Genomic DNA, 23,256 nt, shown 5'->3' with positions numbered 1-23,256 from the left:
TCTTCATTAATCTTAACACCTTGTTCTCCCATTGTGTCTGTCTGACCATCTGACTTCAATGGAAGAATCTTAAAACTGGGAGCCATCCATTCATTCATCTATTAATTCAACAAGTATTTTTCAAGTACCTAGAATAAGTCAGACCCTATATTGGGTACATTATCAATACACTTTTTGCAAGCTTTATTTATTTAAATAAATTCTGTGTTTGAAGCGAAATCAACTTTTTACAGAAGAGGAGGCAGGATAGAGCCAGGAGGGAACACTCAGCTCAGCCTGGAATCTGAGTCTCTGCTAGTTCTTTCCTGCAAGGTGGACAGGCCTGGCTCCCTTCCTGTGCTTATGGCCCATTGCGATGCTAACATTTTCCCAGAGAAACAATACTTCACAGCTTAATGGGTTGAGACTTTCAGCAAAGAGCCTCAAGGAAAGAGAAGAAGACCTTAATGCTCTGATTAGGCTCAAGATAAAGAAAGAGATGGGCCCATGAATTAGGATCTGTGATACCAAGTCTAGAAAATATTTTGGCTGTAAGACATTCTGGCCCAGTCCAACAGCATCCAGGGAAGAAAGGTGAGTAAGCGTGGGTCATGGAAGGAGACTACCATTTCTTTCCACAGGAGCCCTTCAGGAGTTAAATATGCTTTGCTCATTTAAACAGAAAAGGACAGAGGGTCTCAGACAGGTGAAACCTCTTGCTTCAAGTCATCTATTCTGTAGGTCGCTGAGCTGGGATCCTATCCCCATTCTGTATGAGGGCAGAGCCTGTTCATTTTGCTGGAAACAGGTGCTATGCAAGAAAAGGAAAGGTGTTTGTAAGAATCTTCCTGCAGTTGTGAGTAATTAGGAAGTGGGGTTGCCAAGGAAAACCTATATGTGGTTCCTATCCCTGTGGCTTCCCTTCAGCACCGTGGACAGCACTGGTGGGGAAGGGGCTGCTCCTAGGCTCTCTGGTTTCTCTCCATCCCTTCCTCCTTCCAGCTCAATTCAACTAAAGACCTCCTTGAATTCAAACTTACCTTCCCAATCCCAATTAACTATGGACATCTTTACTTCTAAACCACATTCTAAATTACAAATGTATACGGTGTCAACACTGGAATGGGTTATTCGTTTCCATGCCTCACATATTAAAGAAGAGGAAATATTTGGCCAAAGGACAGCATGATTAACCACCCCTGGGTCACCTGAAGTTGACACTAGTTGGTCAGTTGGGCCCCAGGTCGAGGCTCACTGCACTCCTGCCTCTAACATGCTTGCAGGGGTGGATAAGGGCTCTCTAGATCCCCCATCTTCATGCTGCAACCCTTAAGCTGACTCCACAGGGTGATTTCATCATAAGGACCACTAATATTTATTAAGCATGGACCTGGGACACCATGAGTTAGGTAACTAATTTTATTTGTATTATATCACTGATTTTCACCCCAAACTCTGCCTGGGAGTTGAATTTACTGAACTCATAAATAGTTATCACAGGGAAAGGGCATCTTAATGCATTTCTGGTGCCCTTGTCTTCCTTTCTTCTAAGAGGCTGGAGGTTCCCTGTTGGGGAGGAAAGAGAGAGCACAGAAGCACTGCTGATGACACGTGGGGCTCTCAGCATCACAGGGGGCCTCAGAGACCAGCCTCGGGCTGGCGACATAGGCACAAGGTCCTCTAGAGTCTGGATTCTGCCTCCCGTTCCTCTCCACCATGCCCACTGCTCCAGGCATATGGGACAATTTTATATGCCACTAAATTCAAGACAAGTTGTTTCTGAGGGTTTTTTTTTTTTTCCCAGAAAATAGAAAGTTGCCATATATTTACTCAGATCTCTCTGAAACATTCCTGTTTCTTTTGATTGTGACCGTGAACAACAAAATCACTACCAGGGAGTCACATGAGTGACCATGACCTCAATCAGCACAAGCTTAGGAGGCTTACAGAGGCCAGCTGCCTGAATAGGGGGGAAAACTGGAAGCAAAGAAGTTTACTGTAGAAGCAGCCAGCTCTCCTGAAGCCTCAAACTTCTCATTCCGGCTCTTATTGTCAATGAGCCTTTTACATACAATTTTAAAAACCGACACCCTCTGTGGCTATGTTGTTGGGATCCCAAAGATACAGCTGTAGCATTAAAACGGTAAACACTCCTACTATTAAGTGGATGGGGACAGGGTTTGGGATAAAGCATCCTGTAATAGCAGCATCTATGGCTTCCAGACGCGCCATATCCTGACGAGCGCAGCTGGGAGGGATGGGAATGTGCCGCTGGAAAGTGCTGACTCAGCAAGTGGCTCAGGGGTGGCAGGCAAGGGCACTGAAGACAGACAAGACGAATTTTTAAGATATGTTTTCATAAATACACCCAAGTAGGCAAAAGTAATGTAATGATACAACATTTGAATGTGATTTTGAATATGCATATTAAATTAAAGCAAAAAAATACAGAAGCATTCCAATGTAGATCATTGATAGACTGACACATGCTTAAGTTCAAGCATCGGAGTTGATCAAATCACAGTTCGTGGGACGTGGGTGCGTCCACAGTACATGCTCATCTCAGAGCACAGTCCGCTTCCTGCCTCAGTGTCTCCTCCCCAGGTAGGACCCCTCCGGGAAGTTCCTTCCTCACTCCTTCCCCTTCCAATTGCTGCATACACTGTAAAATCAGGACAAACATCACCTCCTCCAAGAAGCCTTCCATGGTCAAACCAGGCTGGGCTGGGGAGGGTTCTCCAAGCTTTCTTGTGCCTCAAGCTTCCCTCTACCCTAGCACCTGCCTGCTTCTGCCTACTCGTTTATCTGCTTTTCCCTCTGATCCCTGAGCTGTGGGAGGGCTGGGAACATGTCCCATACATCACTGTTGGCCCACGGCCCACTGCAAGAGCTGACACATGGCAGCCTAGTGGACAGGCAGCAGACGCAATCATAAATGTCCTCGCAGGTGATCAGAGCATAAATGAGTCAATGAGAGAACAACTCAGTATAAAGAAAACTTCAGGGAAGTGTCCCTGGTCACTCAGGAAAGCTCTTCTAAGAACAGTCCCTCCTGGGGGCTCCTGGGTGGCTCAGTCAGTTAAGCGTCTGCCTTTGGCTCAGGTCATGATCCCGGGATCCTGGGATCCAGCCCCATGTTGAGCTCCCTGCTCATCAGGGAGTCTGCTTCTCCCTTTCCCTCTGACCCTCCCCACTTTTCATGCATTCTCTCTCTCAAATGAGTAATTTTTTTTAATCTAAAAAAAAATAATAAAAAAAGAACAGTCCCTCCTGGGCCAAGTCAGCTTTTCTGAGTAATGGTTTTAAGTGAATTGAGGACGAGATGACTGATATTTACCAAAGCTTCCCACTTTCACCCCAGGCACACAGCTAGCCCACAAACCCAGCTTCCCCTGCGGTCAGAGTCATGAGGTTGGGGGAAATGAATTACCACTTCCAGGTCTGGCCCAGAGAGTCTGTCCACTGTCTTTCCCTCATTTTCCATTGTACACCAAGGACTGGTAGCAGACTCAGGTCCTACATGGCAGGAGAGTCACTGGGCCAAGGATCGTGGGTCTCTGAATGGCTGTGTGGGCCCAAGCTCCCCACCCATCACGACTCCCAGTAGGCTTACTGGGAATGACATGAAAAGGTTTAGTGTGTGAAGCATCTAAAATTTGGGGATCCATTGTTACCACGATTAGACTAAAAACACAAAACTGCTTAGATCTATTGCTCTGCCAGTTGAAGACCAGTATCTTCTGCAGCTTCATTTACCAGCAAGCATTTATTAGGCACCAACTGTATGGCAAGGACTTCAGTATCACCAGTATCAGGAGCCCTAGCATCTTTAGTTAAGTGGGATGTGATAAACTGCAGAACGGGGAAGTGGACTGAGGTGGGAGAAGTGCTTCACGATGAAACTGGGTCAGTCCCTTTGCCAGGCAACCCATGACATGACATCACGATTTGCCTGGATACACACTCACCTTGATTCCTGGTGGCCCAGGTAATCCAGGTGGCCCACGCAGCCCCTGGGGAGGTGAAGGATGTGAGGACAACCATGAGACCATGAACGAGCATTTACCCATCCACCACCAGCCAAGCTGTATGCGCTCTATGCAGTGCACCCAAGGGAGACAAGGGTCTCACGGGGGGCTGTTGTTTATGAAGGAAAGCACAGTTTTTGAGCTATAAGTCTCCTGTGTGTGAATTCTGCCTCAGCTGCCTACAGCCTCTGTGTGACCCTGAGCAAATCCCGGCCCCTCTCAGCTTGCTTTCCCACTTAAGGTCTTCTTCTACAGGTTCCCGCAAGTACAGGAGGGCCAGTCTTCAGAGGTGAGCTCATGGATTCCAAAGTCTGGTCTCTTTCCCATTTCCCATGATATCAAGACCAGAGGGAACCAATGAGGAGAGTCTCCAACTTTAGGCTGAAGGGTTTTGCTTGATGCAAACATGTGGCCATATTTTTAAAAAATCACAATTCTGTACTTGGATATATTGGCTGAAACCCAGAATGAAGGAAGGGAGGGTCCAGTCCCTTGTGGGTTCACAGCCAAGTACTATGATTTTGGCAAGTGAACCTCATATTCCTCACCAATAATACGGGGTTGATAATACCATCTTGGTCTGAATTCTTGTTTCCCTCCCAAATTCATAAGTTAAATCCTAAGGCCCAAGTGAAGGTATTAGGAGGTGAGGCTTTTGTGAATGGGATTCCTGTCCTTGTAAGAGAGACCCCTCACCCTTCCATCATGGAAGGACACTGGGAAGTGGGCACTCTGTAACCCCAAATAGGGCCTTCCCCTGAACCTGACCACGTAGACACCTTGAACTTGGACTTCCAGACTCCACGACTGTGAGAACTAAGTTCCCGTTGTTTAGAGACACTAATTTATGGTATTTTGTTATAGTCACCTGAAGAGACTAAAAAAAAAAGTACTCACTTCTCAGAGCAGTTGTGAGAGTAAAGGTATCGTGCTAAGTGCCTGATAACCATAGTTAATGTATTAAACGCTCACTGAGTGCCACATTCTATGGATTTATGCTTTTTCTCTCACTTAATACTTGCGAGACCAGTCAGTATCTCTCTCTCCCTCTCCCCCCTCCCTTCCTTCCCTTTTCTACTTCTAGCCTGGTCGAATGCACACAGAAACCTCTGGATCAGACACTTACCGGCTCTCCATCCTTTCCCTGTCCAGGTGTCCCAGGGAGGCCAGGAGCGCCAGGATCACCCCTGGGACCAGCTGGTCCTGAACTCCCTTCTTCACCTGCTGTGCCCTGGAAAGAAAAGGGGACAGTTTCCAGGACCAGTGACATGCAGAAGGCAAGCTTCTTAATGGTTACCTGGCCTGTAAGGGGATGGTAGGCTTCTGGCAATTGTCTACTCTACATGACATATATGATAAGTTGGACCGGGTCCTCCCGAACATGGGTGCTGAAGTCCTAATCCCCCACACCTCCGTTGAGAAACAGGATCTTTGCGGGTGAAACTCGTTATTAGGCTGAGGTCATATGGAGGAGGGTGGCCGTTGATCCAGTATGACCAGCGTCCTTGTAAGAAGGGGAGATTTTGGACACAGGCAAGCACAGAGGGAAGACAGTGTGAAGACACGGGGGGTGGGGGGGGCAGCCATCAATAAGCCGAGAGAGGGTTCTGGAAGGGCTGCTTCCCTCATGGCCCCAAGGAGGAAGCAGCCCAGCTAACACTTGGGTTGAGGACTTCCTGATGTGGTGAGAATGGTCAGGCAGTGCATTTCTGGTTTGAGTCACACCATCGGTGATATTTGTCACAGCAGACTTGGCAAGCTGATACAAGGCGGAACTTGGGAATGGACAGGACATCAGTGCTTTATAGTCCAGTCGTCTACCCAGGGCAGGAAAGCATTGGGTGCGTGTCTTGTGGGAGGTCCTCCCATTTCTGCTTGAATTCCTCCAAGAGCAGAGAGCTCACCACCTTGCTAGGCCTCATTCCTTTATCGGGCAGCCCTGTTACACACTGTTTCTTTACATTCGGCCAAGAGTGCCCTTTCTGAAACCGTCCAGACATGTGACAGTCCGCCGTGGAGTTCCGTGGACAGAATCTAACTCCTCTTCCCAGTGTGGGCCTCCAGCATCTGGAGCATAGCTCAGGGCTGTGAAGTAGGGAAAGAAGTAGGGAAAGAGCTTCTGGGACCTGGGGAGGGAGGGAGCTGGGCTTGGAGCCTGGTCTCAGCAAATGCTCACCATTTGGACCACAAAGTCTAGAGCTCCCTGTGGCAGCCCTGGCTTTGGGGCTTGGGAGGAACCACATGAGCCACAGGGGTTCCTCCTTCCAGGCAAGTCTCCCTGGGGCTGAGCTGAGACGTGAATGACCAGAGACATTCCTTGCTGGAGAGAAGGTACGGTAAGGAGAGGGGTTGCCAAGCAAGGGCCCCTCTCTGGAGGCCTAGGGCAGGATAGGCTTCCCAGAGCCTCAGGCCAGCCACCCGACACCGTGAGGGACAGAACGAGTGTGTCCTGGCAGCTGGGCTTCTGACCAGTTTGCAGAGCACCCCGGGTTCCCCTCCCAACGCAGTCCTGGGTCTGAGCTCTGCCCTGGCGCCTGTGAGCGAAGGAGCGGTGTCTGGCTCCCTCTAGCGGTGGATGAGCCAACAGCTCCCTGACTGCCTCTTGGCTCTCCACGGGACCTCCAGCATCTCGGTCACCCCCTTCTAAGGTCGTCAGTGCCCTACTTACTGTGTGTCCAGAATAGAGCGCAATCGTCAGACGCGGTTTAATCCGGGCAGAGCAGATGGGCCGGGGTTATTTTTCCCCCTGGCTTCATCTTGCTGCTCGTGTTACCGTAATCGACGATGGCATTATCTTCTTTCAAAACAAAAATTAGCACCTGCACCATGTAAGGGTTATTATGGGGCTTATCGTCGACCAGCACTCCAAAAATCCCTCAAGATATGTCCTAGAGGTTGGCCGGTCGTTTTCCTCCACGCTGAACCATTTTTCTCTGAGACATGTATTTTAAAACCCAGCCTCCCTGCCGAAATGCAAATGTACCATCTATTCTTGTTAAATTCTGCCAAAATAGAAAGGACAAAATGATCTCTCCTCTAAAAGGTTCTGGCTAAAGTGGACTTGAAAGGATTCCTATCGGGACACTGAGGCACTGGCACTTAAAGGGACGGCTGCAGACCGCCGGCCAGGCAGAGGACATCCCGGGACGGGACACTGCCCACGGGGAGTGACGGGGGCATGGGGCAGTGGATCTCCTCCCCGGCCCTGCGCTGAGCCCTCTGATGGGTCAGTTTTGCACAACCTGCCACCAACATGTCATCATGTCCTCGTGTTACAGATGAGAAAGTCCCAGAGCGCAGACGGCAGGCGTCTCTACACTGGCACACTGACGTTTTGCGGGGACTGTGGTGAGGGGCCGCTGTCCTGCAAGTGTGGGATTGTTGGCAGAATCCCGGGTTCTACCCACTGGAGGCCAGTAGCAGGACCTCAGCAATGAGCCCCAGAGATACTTTGTAAAATGCGGCTGAAACAAGGTTTTGAAAGGCTGGGGACCTTCCTCTTTGACTCTGGGGTGTTGGTGTCTCTGGGGACACCACGACTCTTTTCCTTCTAATAAATGAAACTCTTTCTCAAACTTGGGAAGGCTTCAGGGTGCACACAAAGGTGTGGGACAGATTCCCTTGTGTACCGCATTGAGAGAAAGTGGGGTTTGGGGTCAGGCCCCGCTATGAAAGGTGGGGCATGTCACGCCCTCCCCCAGAGCCTCCTGGAGCCCCCATCTGTTCCCTAGGGATCTGTCTGACTCGGGCCTGCTGGGAGCCTGCGAGACGTAGCTGCACGGCCTTCTCTCTCCTCTACCTAGAAAGCTCCCTCGGATCCCAGTGCCCGAACCCAGACCTAAGCAGCTCGGCTTCCGCCTCCACGATTTCTCCAGAAGCTGAGAACAGATGTCACATGCTGACAGCAGCCACGTCTTACCTTCTCTCCACGCTCCCCGTCTTTCCCAGGGGGCCCTCTGATCCCAGGGGAGCCCTGAAAAACAGGTTATGCCCATGGTAAAGTTCAAGATGGCCCATGGCCCCCAGACAAGGGTGAGCATACACCCTCATAGCCAAGGCTAATGTCTGTCCCTGTGGGCTCCCCATCCCTCACTTAATTCCCCAGGGTTTGACCCTCTCCTCCCCACCTCCCCATACAGCCCCTCCCCATCTTCACCAAGCCTGTGCTGCCTAGAGGTCTGCCCTCCCCGGGGCTCTGGCTCTCAGAGGGCAGGCACTGGCCTCCACTGGACATGAGGGAGGATGAGAGTGACCTTGACGTCACCTGGGGCTTGACTTGGAGCCCAGGCTTAAGTGCAAGTGGTCCAGGGACACCCCAGGAGGGAAACAAAGCAGGGAGAAAGGGGAGGACGGCAGACCGTACACATGGGTGCAGCCGGAGCCCGTCCGGCAGGGGATCTCGGAGCTAGTGCAGGACGTGCCCTCCAGGGTCCCCCAGGGAAGGAGCCAGGGGTTCACACAGCCAGCAGCTCAGGCTCAGACTCATCACCCTGTATCCTATGGCTGGACAATACAGTCTCTGAAAGCCAGAGAAGACCCTCCGGCCAGGGAAAGCAGGGTTGGCAGGCACCGAAGCAGGGAGAGAGACGTGACAAAGGCCATGCTCCAGCACCACCTCTGGCGACCACCAAGGACATGACTCAGTCTCCCTGTCTTTGTTTCCTCTTGGGTAGAAGTGGTGAGAAGAACCATCTCCCAGGGTCCAGGGGTGTCCATGAGTTAACACTCCCAGAGTGCTTACTACAGATGCGGGGCACCTGGGTGGCTCAGTGGTTAGGCAACTGCCTTAGGCTCAGGTCATTTTCCTGTAGTCGCGGGATCGAATCCCACATCAGGCTCCTGGCTGCACGGGGAGTCCGCTTCTCCCTCTGACCCTCTCCCCCTCATGCTCTCTCTCTGTCTCCCTCTCAAATAAATAAATAAAATCTTAAAAAAATAAAAAAAAAAACAACAGGTGAGGCCACGTGGAAATGGCCCATGTGTGTCCTCCAGATGGCTGTATGATCCTTGTGGGCTGATGACCCCGCAGGACTGACCTCGGTCCACTTCAGGCGGATGCACTCTCTGCTGCCCCGGGACTGAGTGGCACCGGGCATTTTACGGCAGAATGTTAAAGCTGAGATCAGTGTCGACTGTGGGTCTCAGAGCTAGCCTGCCATCGGATGCCTGGGGCCCCGTGAATAAGGACTCCTCAGGGTGGGGATGGGGCACAGGGATGTCCGTGGCCATCAGCAGCCATCAGGCGTGGCCGCTCTCTCCCTTTTGAGGGTGAAAAGCTGAGGCCCCAGGGAGTATCCTGCCTGGGTCTCAGCATGAGCCTGTGGCCGGGCCCTGATCAGCACTGAGGGACCCTAAGGGTCAGGACCCCTGCGAATCCTTTCGCTTTGTCCCGTCTCTTCGAAAGGCAGGCTCGGAGGCTGACCACAACCTCGATGATGTCGACAGTCTTCCTGCGATTTCCTGCAGTTCTCACAGTTTTTGTTCTCACTTGGGAGGTCTGAGGAGCAACCTCGAGCCTGGGGCTGGTGAACTTTCTGGTGACCTTGTCTGGGACGCCCATTTCTCTCTCTGTAAATGGGAGCAGGGATGCCTGTGCCTGCCCCCCACACCCCGGCCCGCCTGCTGCAGGGAGAATAAACATTTTAACAGGGACGGTGGGGGTGGCTGTGGATTCCCAAGCTGTGCTGGTGCCCCACCCCCCATGACTCACCGCACTTCCTGGGGGGCCGCTGGCACCAGGTGGGCCCATAGGTCCTGGACTGCCCTATTCAGAAGCGGAAGTTTAGAAAGTCCCGATGTATCGATGACAAACAGTCCCCGAGCGTCTCTCCAAACCCGCCTTCCCCCCAGTTCACCGTGACTTGCTGCTTCTGACCCGATGTTCCCTCCACGGCAGGGGGAGCCCCTCCCGTGTGTGTGTGGCGGTGCCCAGCCACCAAACCTCTGGTGAGTGGGACTCTGGCACAGATGTGGGAGACCGGAGGGCAGAAGGGCTCTCAGAGGTTCCTTAAGATCAAGGCACGGAGGGGGCAGAGGTGGTGTGTGCGTGTGCACTTATGTGCGAGCGTGTGCACGCCTGTGTGTGTTGACTTTGACAGGTGAATGAGGGAATGCGGGAATGCTTCCTGGAGGAAATGGACTTGAACTAACACTGATGGTTAACGAAGATTCCCCAGGAGGAGCCGTGCGGGTCAACACCATGCAGGTGGGAAGCAGGCAGCTCTGCAAGGACTGGAGGCTGCTCGTGCTCCTCCAGGCCTCCGAGCCTGCCCTGGGCTTCATTGCCCTGCAGGCTGCCCTCCAGCCAGGCTCTACTAGCAGGAGGAGCCTGCCTTCTGTCCCCGCCCTGTGACATCCAGGTTGGCCACCGCCCCTGGCTGACCCCATTCCCATTCGCCCATAGGCGCAGATGGCCTGGGCGTACAAGCCCCATACAGCAGGGGACCTCTAACCCACGGTCCCAGGAGCGTGGCTGCCACCTGTGTCTGCTTGTCCCTCTAACCACCACCAGGCTTCACAGAGAATCAGGGTGGAGGTGGCCTCATTCCACACGGGAGTCTGAGCTCTGTGGCCCCACGTGACACATCATTTCATCAGCCCCAGGGGTCCAGGGTCCACCCCACAGAGACTCTGGCCCCGCAGGAGGCAAGGCACAGCAGCGGAGAGCTCAAAGGCGTGCACGTGAAGGCACCTGTCTGCCCGTGTCCCCAGTGGCACCTGTGTGCTGGGAGTTTCGGCAGGACATGGGCATCACAGTATGCGTGCGTGCTGGTTTTAGAATATGAGTAGGTATGAGTGCGTGTTCGTGTGTCCCCGTGGGCATGGCCCCTGCGCGTGTGGAAGGAGACTCCGTTTATGGGCTGGGCACATGGACAAAGCCGTGAAATGCTGAGAATGCTGCAGAGCCCGGGGCGTCTCTCCTGGTCCTCACTGCTCCAGGGGTGCCCAGCCCTGGCCAACGGCTCCACCCCTCCCTCCCATCAGCCCAGAGCTGCGAGCCCGGGGGCACGTGCCCGGCACAGCCTCCCTCCGCAGGCATGGGGGGCGGAGGGCGTGAGGACTCACAGGGTTTCCAGCTGCTCCTGGTGCCCCACGTGGGCCTTCTTGTCCCTTGGTGCCCTGCCCGGGACACAAAGGGGGAGGTGAGACACCCTGGGGAAACTGTCCTCGTCCCCATGCAGGCCATCTCGGGGACGGCCTGCTCGTCAGAGTCGGGAGACGCAAACTGTAGGACAGGAGCAGAGTCCGAAGCGCAGGGAAACCACAGCCCCCTGCCTGTGGGGCTCCGTTTGTCCCGTCCCCACTGCCCCTGGGGGTAGGTGTCAGCACTGACACTTTATGATATAAACAGGGCTCACAGGGCAGGATGGCGCAGGCTCACAGAGACAGCTGGGGGCCCCCTGGGGTCGGAGCCTCCACAGGTCACTCCAAAGGGACCTCTCTAGAGAACGTGCCTGAGAGAGGCCGTTTCTAAGAAGCCCAAGCAGTGAAAAATGACAACAAATTCAAAATGCTAAACCACGCGGTCCCTTACACCAGAGCTGCAGATCAGAGCTGGGAGGGAGGGGTTTCCTGCATCTGAACCACTTCGTGCCCTAACATCGCTTCCCCATCCAGGGGTCCAGAGGCAGCACCCATCCCCAGGGCTGCGTTTTGGGGGTGCCTTGTGAGTGCCTTCAGCCCTGGGGCACTGGGTGCACAGCCCCTGTGGCAGCACCCCCCGGTGGGCAGCCCCCAAATGCCAGGCAAGCGGACCAGTGGAGTGGGGAGCAGGCCACGGGGGGTGGGGGGCGCTGGCTGGGGATCCCCGCACCTCAGAGCCCACAGGTGGAGAAAGGGTTTCTTACCGGCGCTCCAGTGGGTCCCCGAGGCCCCAGCTCTCCAGGACGACCCTGGGGTCCCTGCAGCGCAACAACCATCAAGGAACTAGGTCATCTCCCTGCTCTTAGTAGAGGGGTGGGGCAAGGACACACGCAACAGGTTTGATTTGGGATCCACAGTGAGGACCTCCTCGGAGCCCTGAGGAAGGAGGGACGGACAGCCTTCAGCTAGCGGGGAGCCTGCAGGTAGACCGTACAGCTCAGACCTGCCGCCACACGGCCCTTGGACGCCCCGTGACAGTGCATAGGCTGAGGGGCACGGAGTGCGGGCCGCAGGACACTCACCGGTTGCCCAGGCACGCCAGGATCACCCTTCTCTCCTTTGGGCCCCTGTTCTCCCTGTTGGAGAAGCACAGCATAGAGCAGACACGCCCCCCATGCCCCGCCCACAGATCAGCCCCACTGCCCCACCCCCACCCTCTGTCTGCACCCACCCGTTAGCAAAGGCCACTTCCTCTGCTGGGGGGGTCCTCTCCTCTAGGACCACCCTTGGATTCTGATGATTCTTACTCTTCCTCCAAATCTAAGACCAAGAATTGTTCCACAGGAAAGTGGACCCCAGACTCGGGGACTCGCATGGCAGCACCCTTGTCCTCTGCAGACCTGGCCCACACCCTTCTTTGTAGGGTTCAGGCTGGACTTCCACCCCCCTCCAGCCCCGAGCCCTGCAAGCGCAGATCATCAATGAATAATGATGGAAGGAATGTTGAGGGGAGAGACTTTTCTCAGACGCTGAGCCCTTCCCCTTCCCTGTCTTGATGGAGAAGCTGGGGAGGAGGCTTTGCTGGAGGGATATGACAGATGGGACTGAACACTGCATTCTTAATGGCCAGAGTGGGATGTCCAACTTTTGCGAAAGAAGAGATGGGCCACAGGCAGGAAAAGGGGCACCACGTTGGGGGCTGCCCTGAATAATCTAACAGGGGAGGAGACAGACAGGTCACTCTCTAGATCTGGTGGTGTCATATCCACGGCTCCCAACACAGCTTCTGGGAAGGTAGAGGGACAAGAGAGCCTCACCCTGCTCTTCACAAGTGACAGGGAGAAGGTGGGCAGATAGGAGGCTCCATCAGGGGCAGACCTGGATGGCTCAAGCCTCTTTCTTTCAGAGCTGAAGGGCCGTCATGGGAGAGGAGTGGAGACAGTGGGCCATGGTGAAAACAGCCTCAGGTCTAGATCCACAGGACCCGGCTTAGAATTCTGGTTCTCCAGGTGCCGGCTCTATAATGTTGGACGACGTATGTAGCCTTCCTCTGTGACCATACTGGCAGGCTGGACAGGTGCTCCCTCTTGCACACAGCGTGAGGATTCAGAGACAAAGAGAAGGGGTGGCAGAGATGAGCCCCAAAGGGGAGACTGGGAGGAGGGGTGGTCCATGGAGCTCTCTGGGGAGAGCAGAGTAACTGCCAAGCCTGTGCGTCAGAAGGGCTGTGCATGCGTCCTTCTACAGGGGCAGGACCTAGAGCTGCCCAAGAGCACCACGGGCTGTCTAGGAAGACCCTGGGCTCCCCGCCTGCAGGAAGGCCCCAGGACAGATGGGATGAGCACTGCCTGGAGTGGAGAAGGGAGGCCTGCACAGGCAGAGAGTCTGAAAGCAAAGGCTTCCGAGCAGGAGGACTGAAGAGGACCCTGGGAGCTCTAGAAGGCCAACTCGAACACGTGCGTTAGGGAGCATGGGGGAGGCTTGTGGCAGGAGATGCTAGCAGACAGGCTGTTTCTCTCCCTATGCACAGTCAGACACGCATGGAGACCTTGCCCCAGAGGTTCCCACCTGCCTTCCTCTGCCGAGTGACGGGTGGATCCCCCAGTTAGCATCTGGGGGGGCCTGGCTGGTTCTCTCTCTCTGCATCCTGTGTGGCATGCAACCTGCATGGTCTACCCTCGGGGAGCTGTGGCCAAGCCTCCCTGAGACTCCTCTGTGACGTGCTCTGCAGCACCGACATAGGTGTGACCTCTCTCCCTCCTCTGGAGATGCCATCGCAAACCAGCTCAGATCACACTCCGGCTCCATCCACCAAGGACAGCACTGCCTGTCTCCCAGCAGGTTTTCCTCCCAGGAAACGCCCGGTGGTGCGGGTGTTCCAAACTCTTTGGTCTTCAAGTCGCTGGCCATACAACCGTAAAGACGAAAGGGCTAACGGGATTTTCTTGATGATGCACGGGAGGGTTGGGGGCGGGGGGCACGGATGGACTGCAGGTGGCAGGAAGACAGGCTCAGGACCCACGAGTAGTCAGGCCAGGCCAGGGGAGGGGCCACTGGGGGCCCAGAGGTAAGGTGCTCCAGCCATTTCCAGCCCTGGGAGTCAGTGGGGAGGCAGGGTCCTCACTCCAGGAGCACACAGGAAGTGCTCATCCGTGATCACTGAGTGTCTGGGTGTGACTGGCTTCTCTTCTGACTCCCTCAGCTGGGGAGGTCAGCCACAGCAACACCCTGTCTGCGCTCAGGGTCGTCCCAGCAAACTCAGCCCTTCTTGGCATCCTGAAGATTCCTTTGCAAGCTAAGGGGGCAGAGTAAGGCTACCCCAGACCCTTCCCCAGATAGCTGCTCCTGCACCACCTGCTAGCAACCCCTTCCCACCAGTTATAAAGACCCTCTTGAGTTCTTAGCAGCAATTACCCCCAGCCCCAGGCTGCCTGTCCCTCCTTCATCCAGGGAAGGACTTGATTCTCCCCTCCAGACCTCCACACTGCCTCAAGGCCTCCCCAGGCATGGTCCCCAGCCAGCCCCACAGACTTCTCCATCTCCAGGTAGAGGAAGGTGAGCTTTTCCTTCCAGCCCTCCTCCCCCAATGTATTTCCTTGCTTCACTATGCCCCAAACTTTGCCACCTGTCCCCCGTGCAGGGACTCAAAGTAGCAGGCTTCAGGAGAGCAGGGGGATGTCAAACAATGCTTTTCGAAACCATCAGTAAAAATTCAGTTACCATGGCGATGAGGCCAGTCCAGAGAGATGCATGCAATAATCCACATTGAGTCTTTTTTTTTTTCATAAGACACAATTTCCTCACTTTGCAACCTGACGTGGCTTCCTGGTTTTCAGAAGTCTCAGGCCCTGCAGGGAGTGACCCCACTGAGGGACAAAGGGGGGTCTGGCAGACCCCCGACTCCCCTTCATGAGTCTTCCAGCCGGAAGACCTTGGAAATCACCTTTAACAGAGCAATTCCTTTAAGGAGAGGCTGACCCTGAAGGCCTGTCTCCAGTTGGAGGGGCTCCGAGCGGGTCCAAGGTGGGGAGACACAGAGGACCGAGGGGAGGGACGCAACGTGGGGGTAGTGTGATGTGAGCCGCCGCCATCTGGGCAAGCTGAGTCTGAGCAGCCGGTGGGGATAGCTGCTCTGGCTAGTCACGGCCTTACAGGGGATAACCCCACCTCAGTTCCTAGCTCCGAAGCAGGTTCTCTGCAACTTGCTTAGCCCCGCTAACCCACGAGGCATCATCCGTGAAATGGGGCACATCTGTATGCCTCAGGGACATTCAGCGCTGCCCGACCGGCACCTGCCACGTGGGATGCTTTCCTGACTCTGTGCCTTTGAGTCCTTTATCCTCGGAGAGTAGAGGACACAGCCAAGAGCCCCGCAAATCTGTTCTCTCCCACAGGAGACTCCCAACGACTTTTGAAGTCCCTGCCGCCCGGTGACACCCCGTCCACCACTCCTTCTCCCCATCTCTCCTCCTGAGAAGTTCAAAGAGCTCCTCCTTCTGCCAAGATCTCAGCCGCTGGCTCAGTCCCCCTACGCCTACCTTTCCTGTCAGATACAGGACTCGCTGCAGCTTCTCGTGTGTATGTAGTTAACACCGAGCACAAGCAGAAAACCGCTACGGAAACAGAGGTCTGCGGGCTCTCAGCGGCCGTGTGGCCTGGACCAGCAGGCCACGTCCCAGGAGCAGGAAACCCCATCTGTCCTGAGGGCAACGGGGACAAGCCAGTACATGCCCCTGGCCTCAGTGCCACTGAGAGCAAGAGGAGAGCCTGGAGACACTTATTTTCCTGAGCACCTTTCGCAAACAGAGGAGAAAAACTTCCTAGTGGTTGCAGAGAGGGTCCTTGTCCGCCAAGTGCCAGTCTTCACGAGAAGCCCCAAGTGCTCCCTCCACTGGCCGGGTCTCCACTGTCCTCTCTCAGAACAACCACTCCTAGACCCAGTCCCACGTCAGTCCCCAGGTCCCCTTCAGTGCCCACATCCTCAGTAAAGCCTGAGGCATTCTTCAGTCCGCTGCCCCCGCACTCAGCCCTGTTCTCTAGACCCCAGCTCTTCGAGCAGTGGAGAACCAGCTTCCCCCAAAGAGAGGTCCCTCAGCCAGAGGAGGGGTCCTCCAGGCCACTGCACCCCTGCCTGGCACTGGAGCCAGATCCTTGCGGGGCCCGTCCCCACCCAGGCTGCCAGGACGAATCTGGAAGCGCAGCCGCTGGGCAGCCCCGTGTGGTGGGGCCAAGTCAGGACCCGGAGCACGCGGGCATCTGGGCCTGGCTGGGGGGCGCCTGCAGCCCCGGGGGGTTGTAGCTACTTACTGGTATCCTCGGGTGCGGAGTGAAAAAGGACGTCTGCAAAGGAAACCACAGAAATGAGAGAAGCGTGACTCTACTGTCAAAACCTGCCTCTAAGAGACAGACCAAGTGGGAGACAGGGCCCCAGGGCTTCCCGGAGTGACGGTTAGTGTGGACAGACACCGTCACCGATCACTCTCCAGTCCCTGAGTGGCAGTCGAGGCACTGCAGAAACCTGCTGTGGGTAGATGGTGAACTCCCCCCCCCACAAAATACCTGTGTGACACCCTGTCAGCTTCTATTCCCTCATTGGTACAGTGGGGGCAGAAACCTCCACCACTCAGGGTACCAGGAGCTGATATGGAGAGGCTGTGCATGTGGTCAGAGCCTGGGACCCCGGGCCCTCCCAAGCCACTGCCACCACCAGCATCTGCTGGCAAAGATTCATGTGAGGAGGAAACCAGGGGAGGCGTGCTCTGGGCAGGGGGAACCAACATATGCAAAACTCTTTATCCCAGCATGTAGAGCACCATGGGCCGGCCCCTGTGTGGCCCTCCAACCCCATCCCATGTCTACACCATGTTTAGCGTGTCACAGGCTTCAAGGCTTCTTGGGCCACAGGACATTTGCATCTGCTGCTCCTCCAGTCAGGAATGTACTCTCCTCCTCCCTTTATCCAGCTGACTGGAGCCCAACCTTCAGGCTGTTTTTCAATGTTATGTCTACAAAGACCCCCCTACTCCTCCACCACTCAAATATAAATTAGGTCCCCTTGTTATTCTCCCTGACTGTGCCCCACTCTTTCCTCTGCTGGCACTCACTAGACTTTGTCACATATGTGTACCAGCGCCAGCAGGGGACTAGGTCTGTCTCCCTGACTAGGCTGATGCTCCAGGGCTCCCAAACCCCACCACTGCCAGGCTCACAGCAGGTGCTCAAAAAAATAGTGAATGGACAAAAGGACATCATGGGTTCAAGTCCAAAACCATGATGAAGTTAAAATGGACAAAAACAAGCTTTTTCAAATACACCTTGCCTTCCATATTATCCCCCAAGGCTAGTCTCTTCTCCAGAAGAAACCACGGTTTCTCAGTTTAGTAAATTTTTCTTTATATTTCCATGCAATTTTGAATGTATAGAAACACAGGAATTTGCACAAGAATTATACAAATATCATCAGCAAGCATATGGTTATCCGTCCTCGTTTATAAGGAGAAACCCACATGTTTTTCACAATAACGAAGACGTAGATCATTTGTATTCCCTGCACCATGTGTGAGAAAATCGGAGGCATGTAAACTGCTTAACGAAACTCCCACCACTAGTGGACGTGCAGTGGGAACCGCCCCACCTGGGTGGGCCCGGGAGGCCATGCTGGTTCCTCTACGCATCTCCCATGAGCATCGGTATCTTTCCGAGGCCAAATACATTGTGTATGTGTGTGTGCATATGCACGTGTCTATTTTTATCAACTAGGAATCCACAGAATGGATATTCTGTGGTTTACTTCATTCTCTGATTATGTCATGTAGGTTGCCTATAATATTTCATTATCAGCAAAACTACAACATACATCTTCGTACATACTTTTTCAAATACACACAGTGTAAATATTTCTCTGGGATAGATGCCTGGGAATGAAATTTCTAAGCTAACAGGTACATACTTTATATGTGAATGTTGAGGAACTTCTCAATTCAGTGTTACCGATTTGCCCTCGCACTAAATAATTGTGCTCGTTTCCCAGCATGCTTTGCAGCATTAGCTGTTTCTGATATAATGCAAAGTTTTATATGAATGGTTCTGACTCTGAATTTGATTCTTAGATTCTTCTGACATCCTTATGGAATTGTTGAATCTCGTTTCATTAGGCATGTGTATGGGGAAGAGATCGAGCTCTGGAATAATAATTTAATGTACATAAAACCACAGACTAATATTCTCTGTCCCACTGCAAATGGGATTTCTGGGTGTTCAGGCTCTCAACTCCTGGCCTCTAGACTTGCCCAACCATGGCCAGCACTGAAGACACGTTCAATTCCCCTGAAATCAACTGATCAAAGCATAGAATATTAAGGGTGGGAAGAAGCATTAAAATGAAAAAAAAAAAAACCATCTAAAATATGCCCCCCTATTTATAGAGCAGCTGTTTTTAATTTGCTGTCTATCATGTAACCAGAAACTAGACTATGTACGTGTTATGATCTCAATTCATTTTCACTAGAAATATACAAGACAGCTGGGTATGATAGTTCTTCTTAACAGAGGAGCATTTGGGGTCTTTGAATTAAACAATGTATCTAAGACCGCACTGCCAGGGATGGCAGAGCAGGGACTCAGGAACTCAAACCCACTTTTTTCTGGCTCTGAAGCCCAGTCTTGCTCACCACTCAACACCAAGCACAACAACTACGTGGAAACATGCGTCATTGTTATATACCCAATTCTGCAGTCTTACTCTGGTCAAAGTCCCCCCCACCCCGCTTCTTGTCTCTGGACCTCAGTTTCCCCATATGTAACAGCAGGGAGGGTGGGGACATGCTGTGTGTAGCTAGTGTTCTGACAGTCACTATGCTTGCTGCATAAAATGTATCAATAAGCACCATGTGGTTCTTAAAGAAGCGCATGTATCTCTGGATTGTAAGACCTAGGAACAGGCCTAGCTACTGGCAATCTCCATTAAAAAGATATTTATAACTGAGGGTGTGGGAGGAAGGGGGCTGCCCCATGCCTGAGGGGTTCTCAGAAAGAATGAAGATGAGAAGAGAGAAACTTACAGTTCCGGGCAACCCAGGGGGGCCTGCGGGACCAGCTTCACCCTGGGTGAAAAAACAGAAAATAAATGACCATGAATCCTTCTGCCAACTCTGCTTAACCTGGGACACCTTTCCCCAGACAAGAGAATCACCCAGTCAGTGTCTATCTTGTTAGATTCTGAATTATCAAATATTTCAGACATAAACCTTATGTTCTGAGAATTATCTATGCTAATAGGGGTAGCCGTAGATCATCTATCTCACTCCACACTGGTCCACTGGGAATATGGAAAAGAGTGATCCATGATCCATCTTGTTGAGGACACTGAGTTCCTGCTTACTAACGATGCCGCCAACATCCCCGCTCTGGGCCCTTGGGTACAAAGACAGGAGGGCCCGTGGGCCCCGTCCCAGCTCGAGTGGAGGGGACAGGCTCTTCTCAGGAGACAGAGGGGACAATTCGACATTCCCATAAACAACACAAGTCTGGGAGTTAAGCCTCCCGAGTTTTCAACCTCAATCCGCCATTTTATACATTATTTGACCTCGTTGGGCTTGTTTACCTCTTTATAAAATAACGATAAAGGTTCACACCTCACAGCATCACAGGGGCACTGACCGAGATTGTCTTCAGCAGGGCCCAATAAGGAGGAAATTGTTCTACTTTGACCTGAGGCAAGGGGGCCCCTGGGCTGCTCCCTGTAGGAGGAAGTGCAGGGAGCAGACACATTCCCCGAAGCCTGTCACTCCACGAGCACCACAGGATGCTAGGGCACGCATGTCTGTGCCCGTGTGTGTTCCGAGTGGCCCCGGGTTAGGTCTGATGCAGGTCTTCCAGCACGGTTAGTGAGAAAATGAATGAATAAAACCAGCTTAGAAAAGGACAAGGCCAGTCCTGGTAAGCAACAATGATACACAGTTATTGTTTCTATCTTATTTCATTGTTATACAGTATTTAATTCTAGTTATTGAGTTATATTTTCTATATGTATTAACTCATTTACTCTCCGTAGAAATGGCTATAACGCAGATTACTTTGGTGTTTCTATTTCGCAGACGAGGACACTGATGCCTAACGTTCATTCCCCTGCTCGAAGTCACACAACGGAGCCTGGTTTTGAGTTCAGAATCCAAGCAGCACTGCCTTCACTAAAGTTCTAGAAGACTTTTTTTTTTTTTTTCCAGAAAGAAAAACACTTTCTCAGCGTTATTGGCATTACCTGACTTTACCTAATTATTCTCCTGACACTGACCTCCTCCTATCCTAGAAACAAGCTCATTTAAACCAGTTTACCCCACATTAAAAACTCCGAATCATCAAAGCTGGTGTTTTCTGATGATAAAGGAAATTCTCAACGTCTCAGGTGTCTGGGCCTTGCTCCTGGGCTCCCAGGGAAGCTAAACTTCCAACATCTGCTAGCGTCAAAATGACTCAGCAAAACTTCAAAGCATGGGCTCTATCTCTGCCCCAGCACACACTGTACATCTGCTTTGTTAAAAAGAAAAAAATAAAATAAAATAGAATAACCAAAAGGGAACATTCCAAATGTAAAGATAAGAAAAACAATACAAAACCTCCCTGGTTCCCTTCAGATGAGAGTCACACAGCCTTGCTGAAACATACTGAAAACGTAAGATACAGTCTGTAACTTTGGGAAAGTCCTTCATCGCGATGGTCAAATATAATCCTGCCCCAACTGTCTCTTCCCTGAAGGAGTCTCTTCTTTGTGAAGATTGTGTATCTCAGCGGCTGTCCTAATGTGGGCTCAAATAAAACTCTTTTCCTTTCTCTATAAAAAATTTTAAAGAAAGGTTTGGTGTCGACACTAAGGAACCTATGAATGTGTATTAAGGAGGAAAGGACTGGCGAAGAGACAGGTCTCCAATCCAGAGAGCCTAAAGACTGCCTTTTGGGTAGAGCCAGCCCCTCCCCAGCACTGTGGGGTCAGGCAGGACCAGCAGGTGGGACGGGGAAGACCCCAGACTCCTCTGTGTGGCTGCAGCGGGTCCATGAGCTCCGGAGTACACTAGATGGTGGGTTCAGATCCCCGCTCTTCCACGAAAACGTGAGCCCTCAGCAGCCCGTGCAGAGAAAGGAGAGCACCATACCCACTTTCCAAGATGCCACGGGGCTGAAATGCTCATAGCCAGCGGCGGGGAGGGATGGACTAAAACAGAGACAGGGAAGTGTAAGACATAGTCAGAAGGGGAAAATGTTGCTTTAATGTCCTATTTTGGATTTTTGATCAGAATCGTCTATTATTACATATCTCTCTGGAGAAAAGAGAGGCAGGGCGGATTTTCTGGAAGCTTGAAAGTGATTCTGTCATGGGCTCGGCAGCTCTGTCAAAGCAATAAACAGAGTTTTATGGTCTCGTGAAGCCCTTTGCATCTTGGAAATGACTTTCTCAAATGAAAATGGCAATTCCCAAAACCCATGAGGGCTGCAGGCCTGGGCAGCTTACCACATAAAGCCCTTTCTGTTTCTGGGTCACCATTTCTAGATGGCAGGTCTGTCCAGAGTAAAGCCCTCAGCCTCCAGCCCAAGAGAGAAGCAGGAGGGAGGCCCTTCCTGGAACCCAGAAACACCAGGTGGGGCAGGGTTGCCAAGAACGGAGAATTGGAGGGGAAGACAGTGCAAACGTGGGGGCATGGAGGCAGGGGGAGCACTGAGAGGGAGAAGAGGAGAGGCAAGCCCCCTGGGGCGTGTGCTGCCATCGCTCGCGTGCTCATGGGCCGGGCCAGCCCGAGGCACAGCTCTGTTGGGAGCCAGGACACAGAGCTGACCCGCTGGCAGGGCTCAGATCTAGACCGCAATGAGCTCCATGTGTGCACCCCTGGGAAAGCAATGTGGCTGTCTGTGCCTCATTGTTTCCTCATCTGTGAAGCGGGGATGCTGCTGGTAACGGGGCCCCTCCCAGGGTCGTCCTGAGATCACCGAAGTCACTACATGGGCGGTGCTCTGAGCCATCCCGACACACAGAAGTCTGCAGCGCTCGCTCCACACACGGGACCTGAGTCCCGCGTCCCAGCAGCCCTCGGAGGGAGGACTCGTGGAACCTTTGCCGAGGCGGCAAGCCAAGGCACAGGGAGGTGGGACAAGGGGCTCAGAACCGCCTGGCGGGTGGAAGCCGACTGTAACCCAGGTCACAGCATTGACTCGGAGACCGAGACCCTCTCCTCGGCCCTGCAGGCACCGCACACACACACAGCACAGGACGGAGGCGTGGCCAGTCCAGGTGGCCCATGACCAGGAGGCCAGCAGTGGTTCTTACCTTTTCACCTGGGTCACCTTTCAGTCCCGGGAGGCCCAGCCCACCTTTCTCTCCCTGCGGTGAAAGATGAACTTAGAATACAACAGAACCCAACACCTGCCTCCTCCACTGAGAGCAAGTGGACCTCGGGCAAAAAACCCTGTTTCCCGTTGACCTGCTCCAGCCTTATCGGTAGGTGTCCAGCTGAAGCGCAGCTCAGGGCTCACCGTCAGGGAGTGGGAAGTGTCTGCCCCCATCAGGCACCCAACCCGGTGCCCTCCCCTGTTCCCCGCCCCTTCATCAGATGACGCTCGCCTTTGCAGACTGATCTCCCAGTCCCTGACCCTTTGCTGCAGCGGATGGACCAGAGCAGCCGGAGCCCCTTCCTTTCCTCTTCCATAAACCTGGTGAAATACTCCCAAACCCCAACCCAGAACACCCATCGCCGCAGGGACTGACCCCAGAAGGGGCTGCTCTGCGAGGACACAGGTGTGGGGCCGCCACTTACCTGCTGTCCTTTCTCTCCCCGCAGGCCCGGGAACCCTGGAGCACCCGGGAGACCGGCCTCCCCCTGTGGAAACAACAGGGTGCCTGTGTCCACTTGGATCTCGGCGAGGCGGCCACGCCACCCCCCAGCTGCATGCTCTCCCCCAGAGCTCTCTGGCTCAGCGGGGCTGGTGCGGAAAGTGAAGAGGTTCTAGAGATCTTGCTCTGGGGCGTCTCCAAGCTCCTTCTCACTTTGGTCATTCCTTCACCAGGAAACCATTCTGCCTGTCCCGGGGTTTCCTCCTCCTCCTTGTCCTCTAGGACAATGATCACCTCCTCGCCACCTTTCCTGGCATCCCCAAGTGTGAGGAGGAGCTGCTCTCCTGT

The 23,256-nt window shown here is 53.3% G+C and overlaps 1 protein-coding gene across 2 annotated transcripts in view; it reads right to left on the bottom strand.

Moving 5' to 3' along the window:
* The window catches only part of LOC111146614 (collagen type XXII alpha 1 chain), a 246,739-nt gene that overhangs the window by 74,158 nt on the left and 149,325 nt on the right, over positions 1-23,256 (bottom strand). For both annotated transcript variants that reach the window (XM_022502245.1, XM_022502246.1), the window contains exons 29-39: positions 22,892-22,954; positions 22,405-22,458; positions 19,151-19,192; positions 16,398-16,430; positions 12,173-12,226; positions 11,855-11,908; positions 11,073-11,126; positions 9,718-9,771; positions 7,927-7,980; positions 5,134-5,238; positions 3,948-3,992 (exon numbers count right to left, since the gene is read on the bottom strand). In XM_022502245.1, the coding sequence (XP_022357953.1) occupies positions 3,948-3,992; positions 5,134-5,238; positions 7,927-7,980; positions 9,718-9,771; positions 11,073-11,126; positions 11,855-11,908; positions 12,173-12,226; positions 16,398-16,430; positions 19,151-19,192; positions 22,405-22,458; positions 22,892-22,954 (612 nt within the window). The remainder of the gene's footprint in view (positions 1-3,947; positions 3,993-5,133; positions 5,239-7,926; positions 7,981-9,717; positions 9,772-11,072; positions 11,127-11,854; positions 11,909-12,172; positions 12,227-16,397; positions 16,431-19,150; positions 19,193-22,404; positions 22,459-22,891; positions 22,955-23,256) is intronic.

The sequence above is a fragment of the Enhydra lutris genome, unplaced genomic scaffold, assembly GCF_002288905.1.
Source record: "Enhydra lutris kenyoni isolate GAN:26980312 unplaced genomic scaffold, ASM228890v2 scaffoldscaffold14, whole genome shotgun sequence".
NCBI classification, from domain to species: domain Eukaryota; kingdom Metazoa; phylum Chordata; class Mammalia; order Carnivora; family Mustelidae; genus Enhydra; species Enhydra lutris.
Note: the sequence above shows the minus strand (reverse complement) of the source record. Positions and strands in the feature narration are given on the sequence as shown.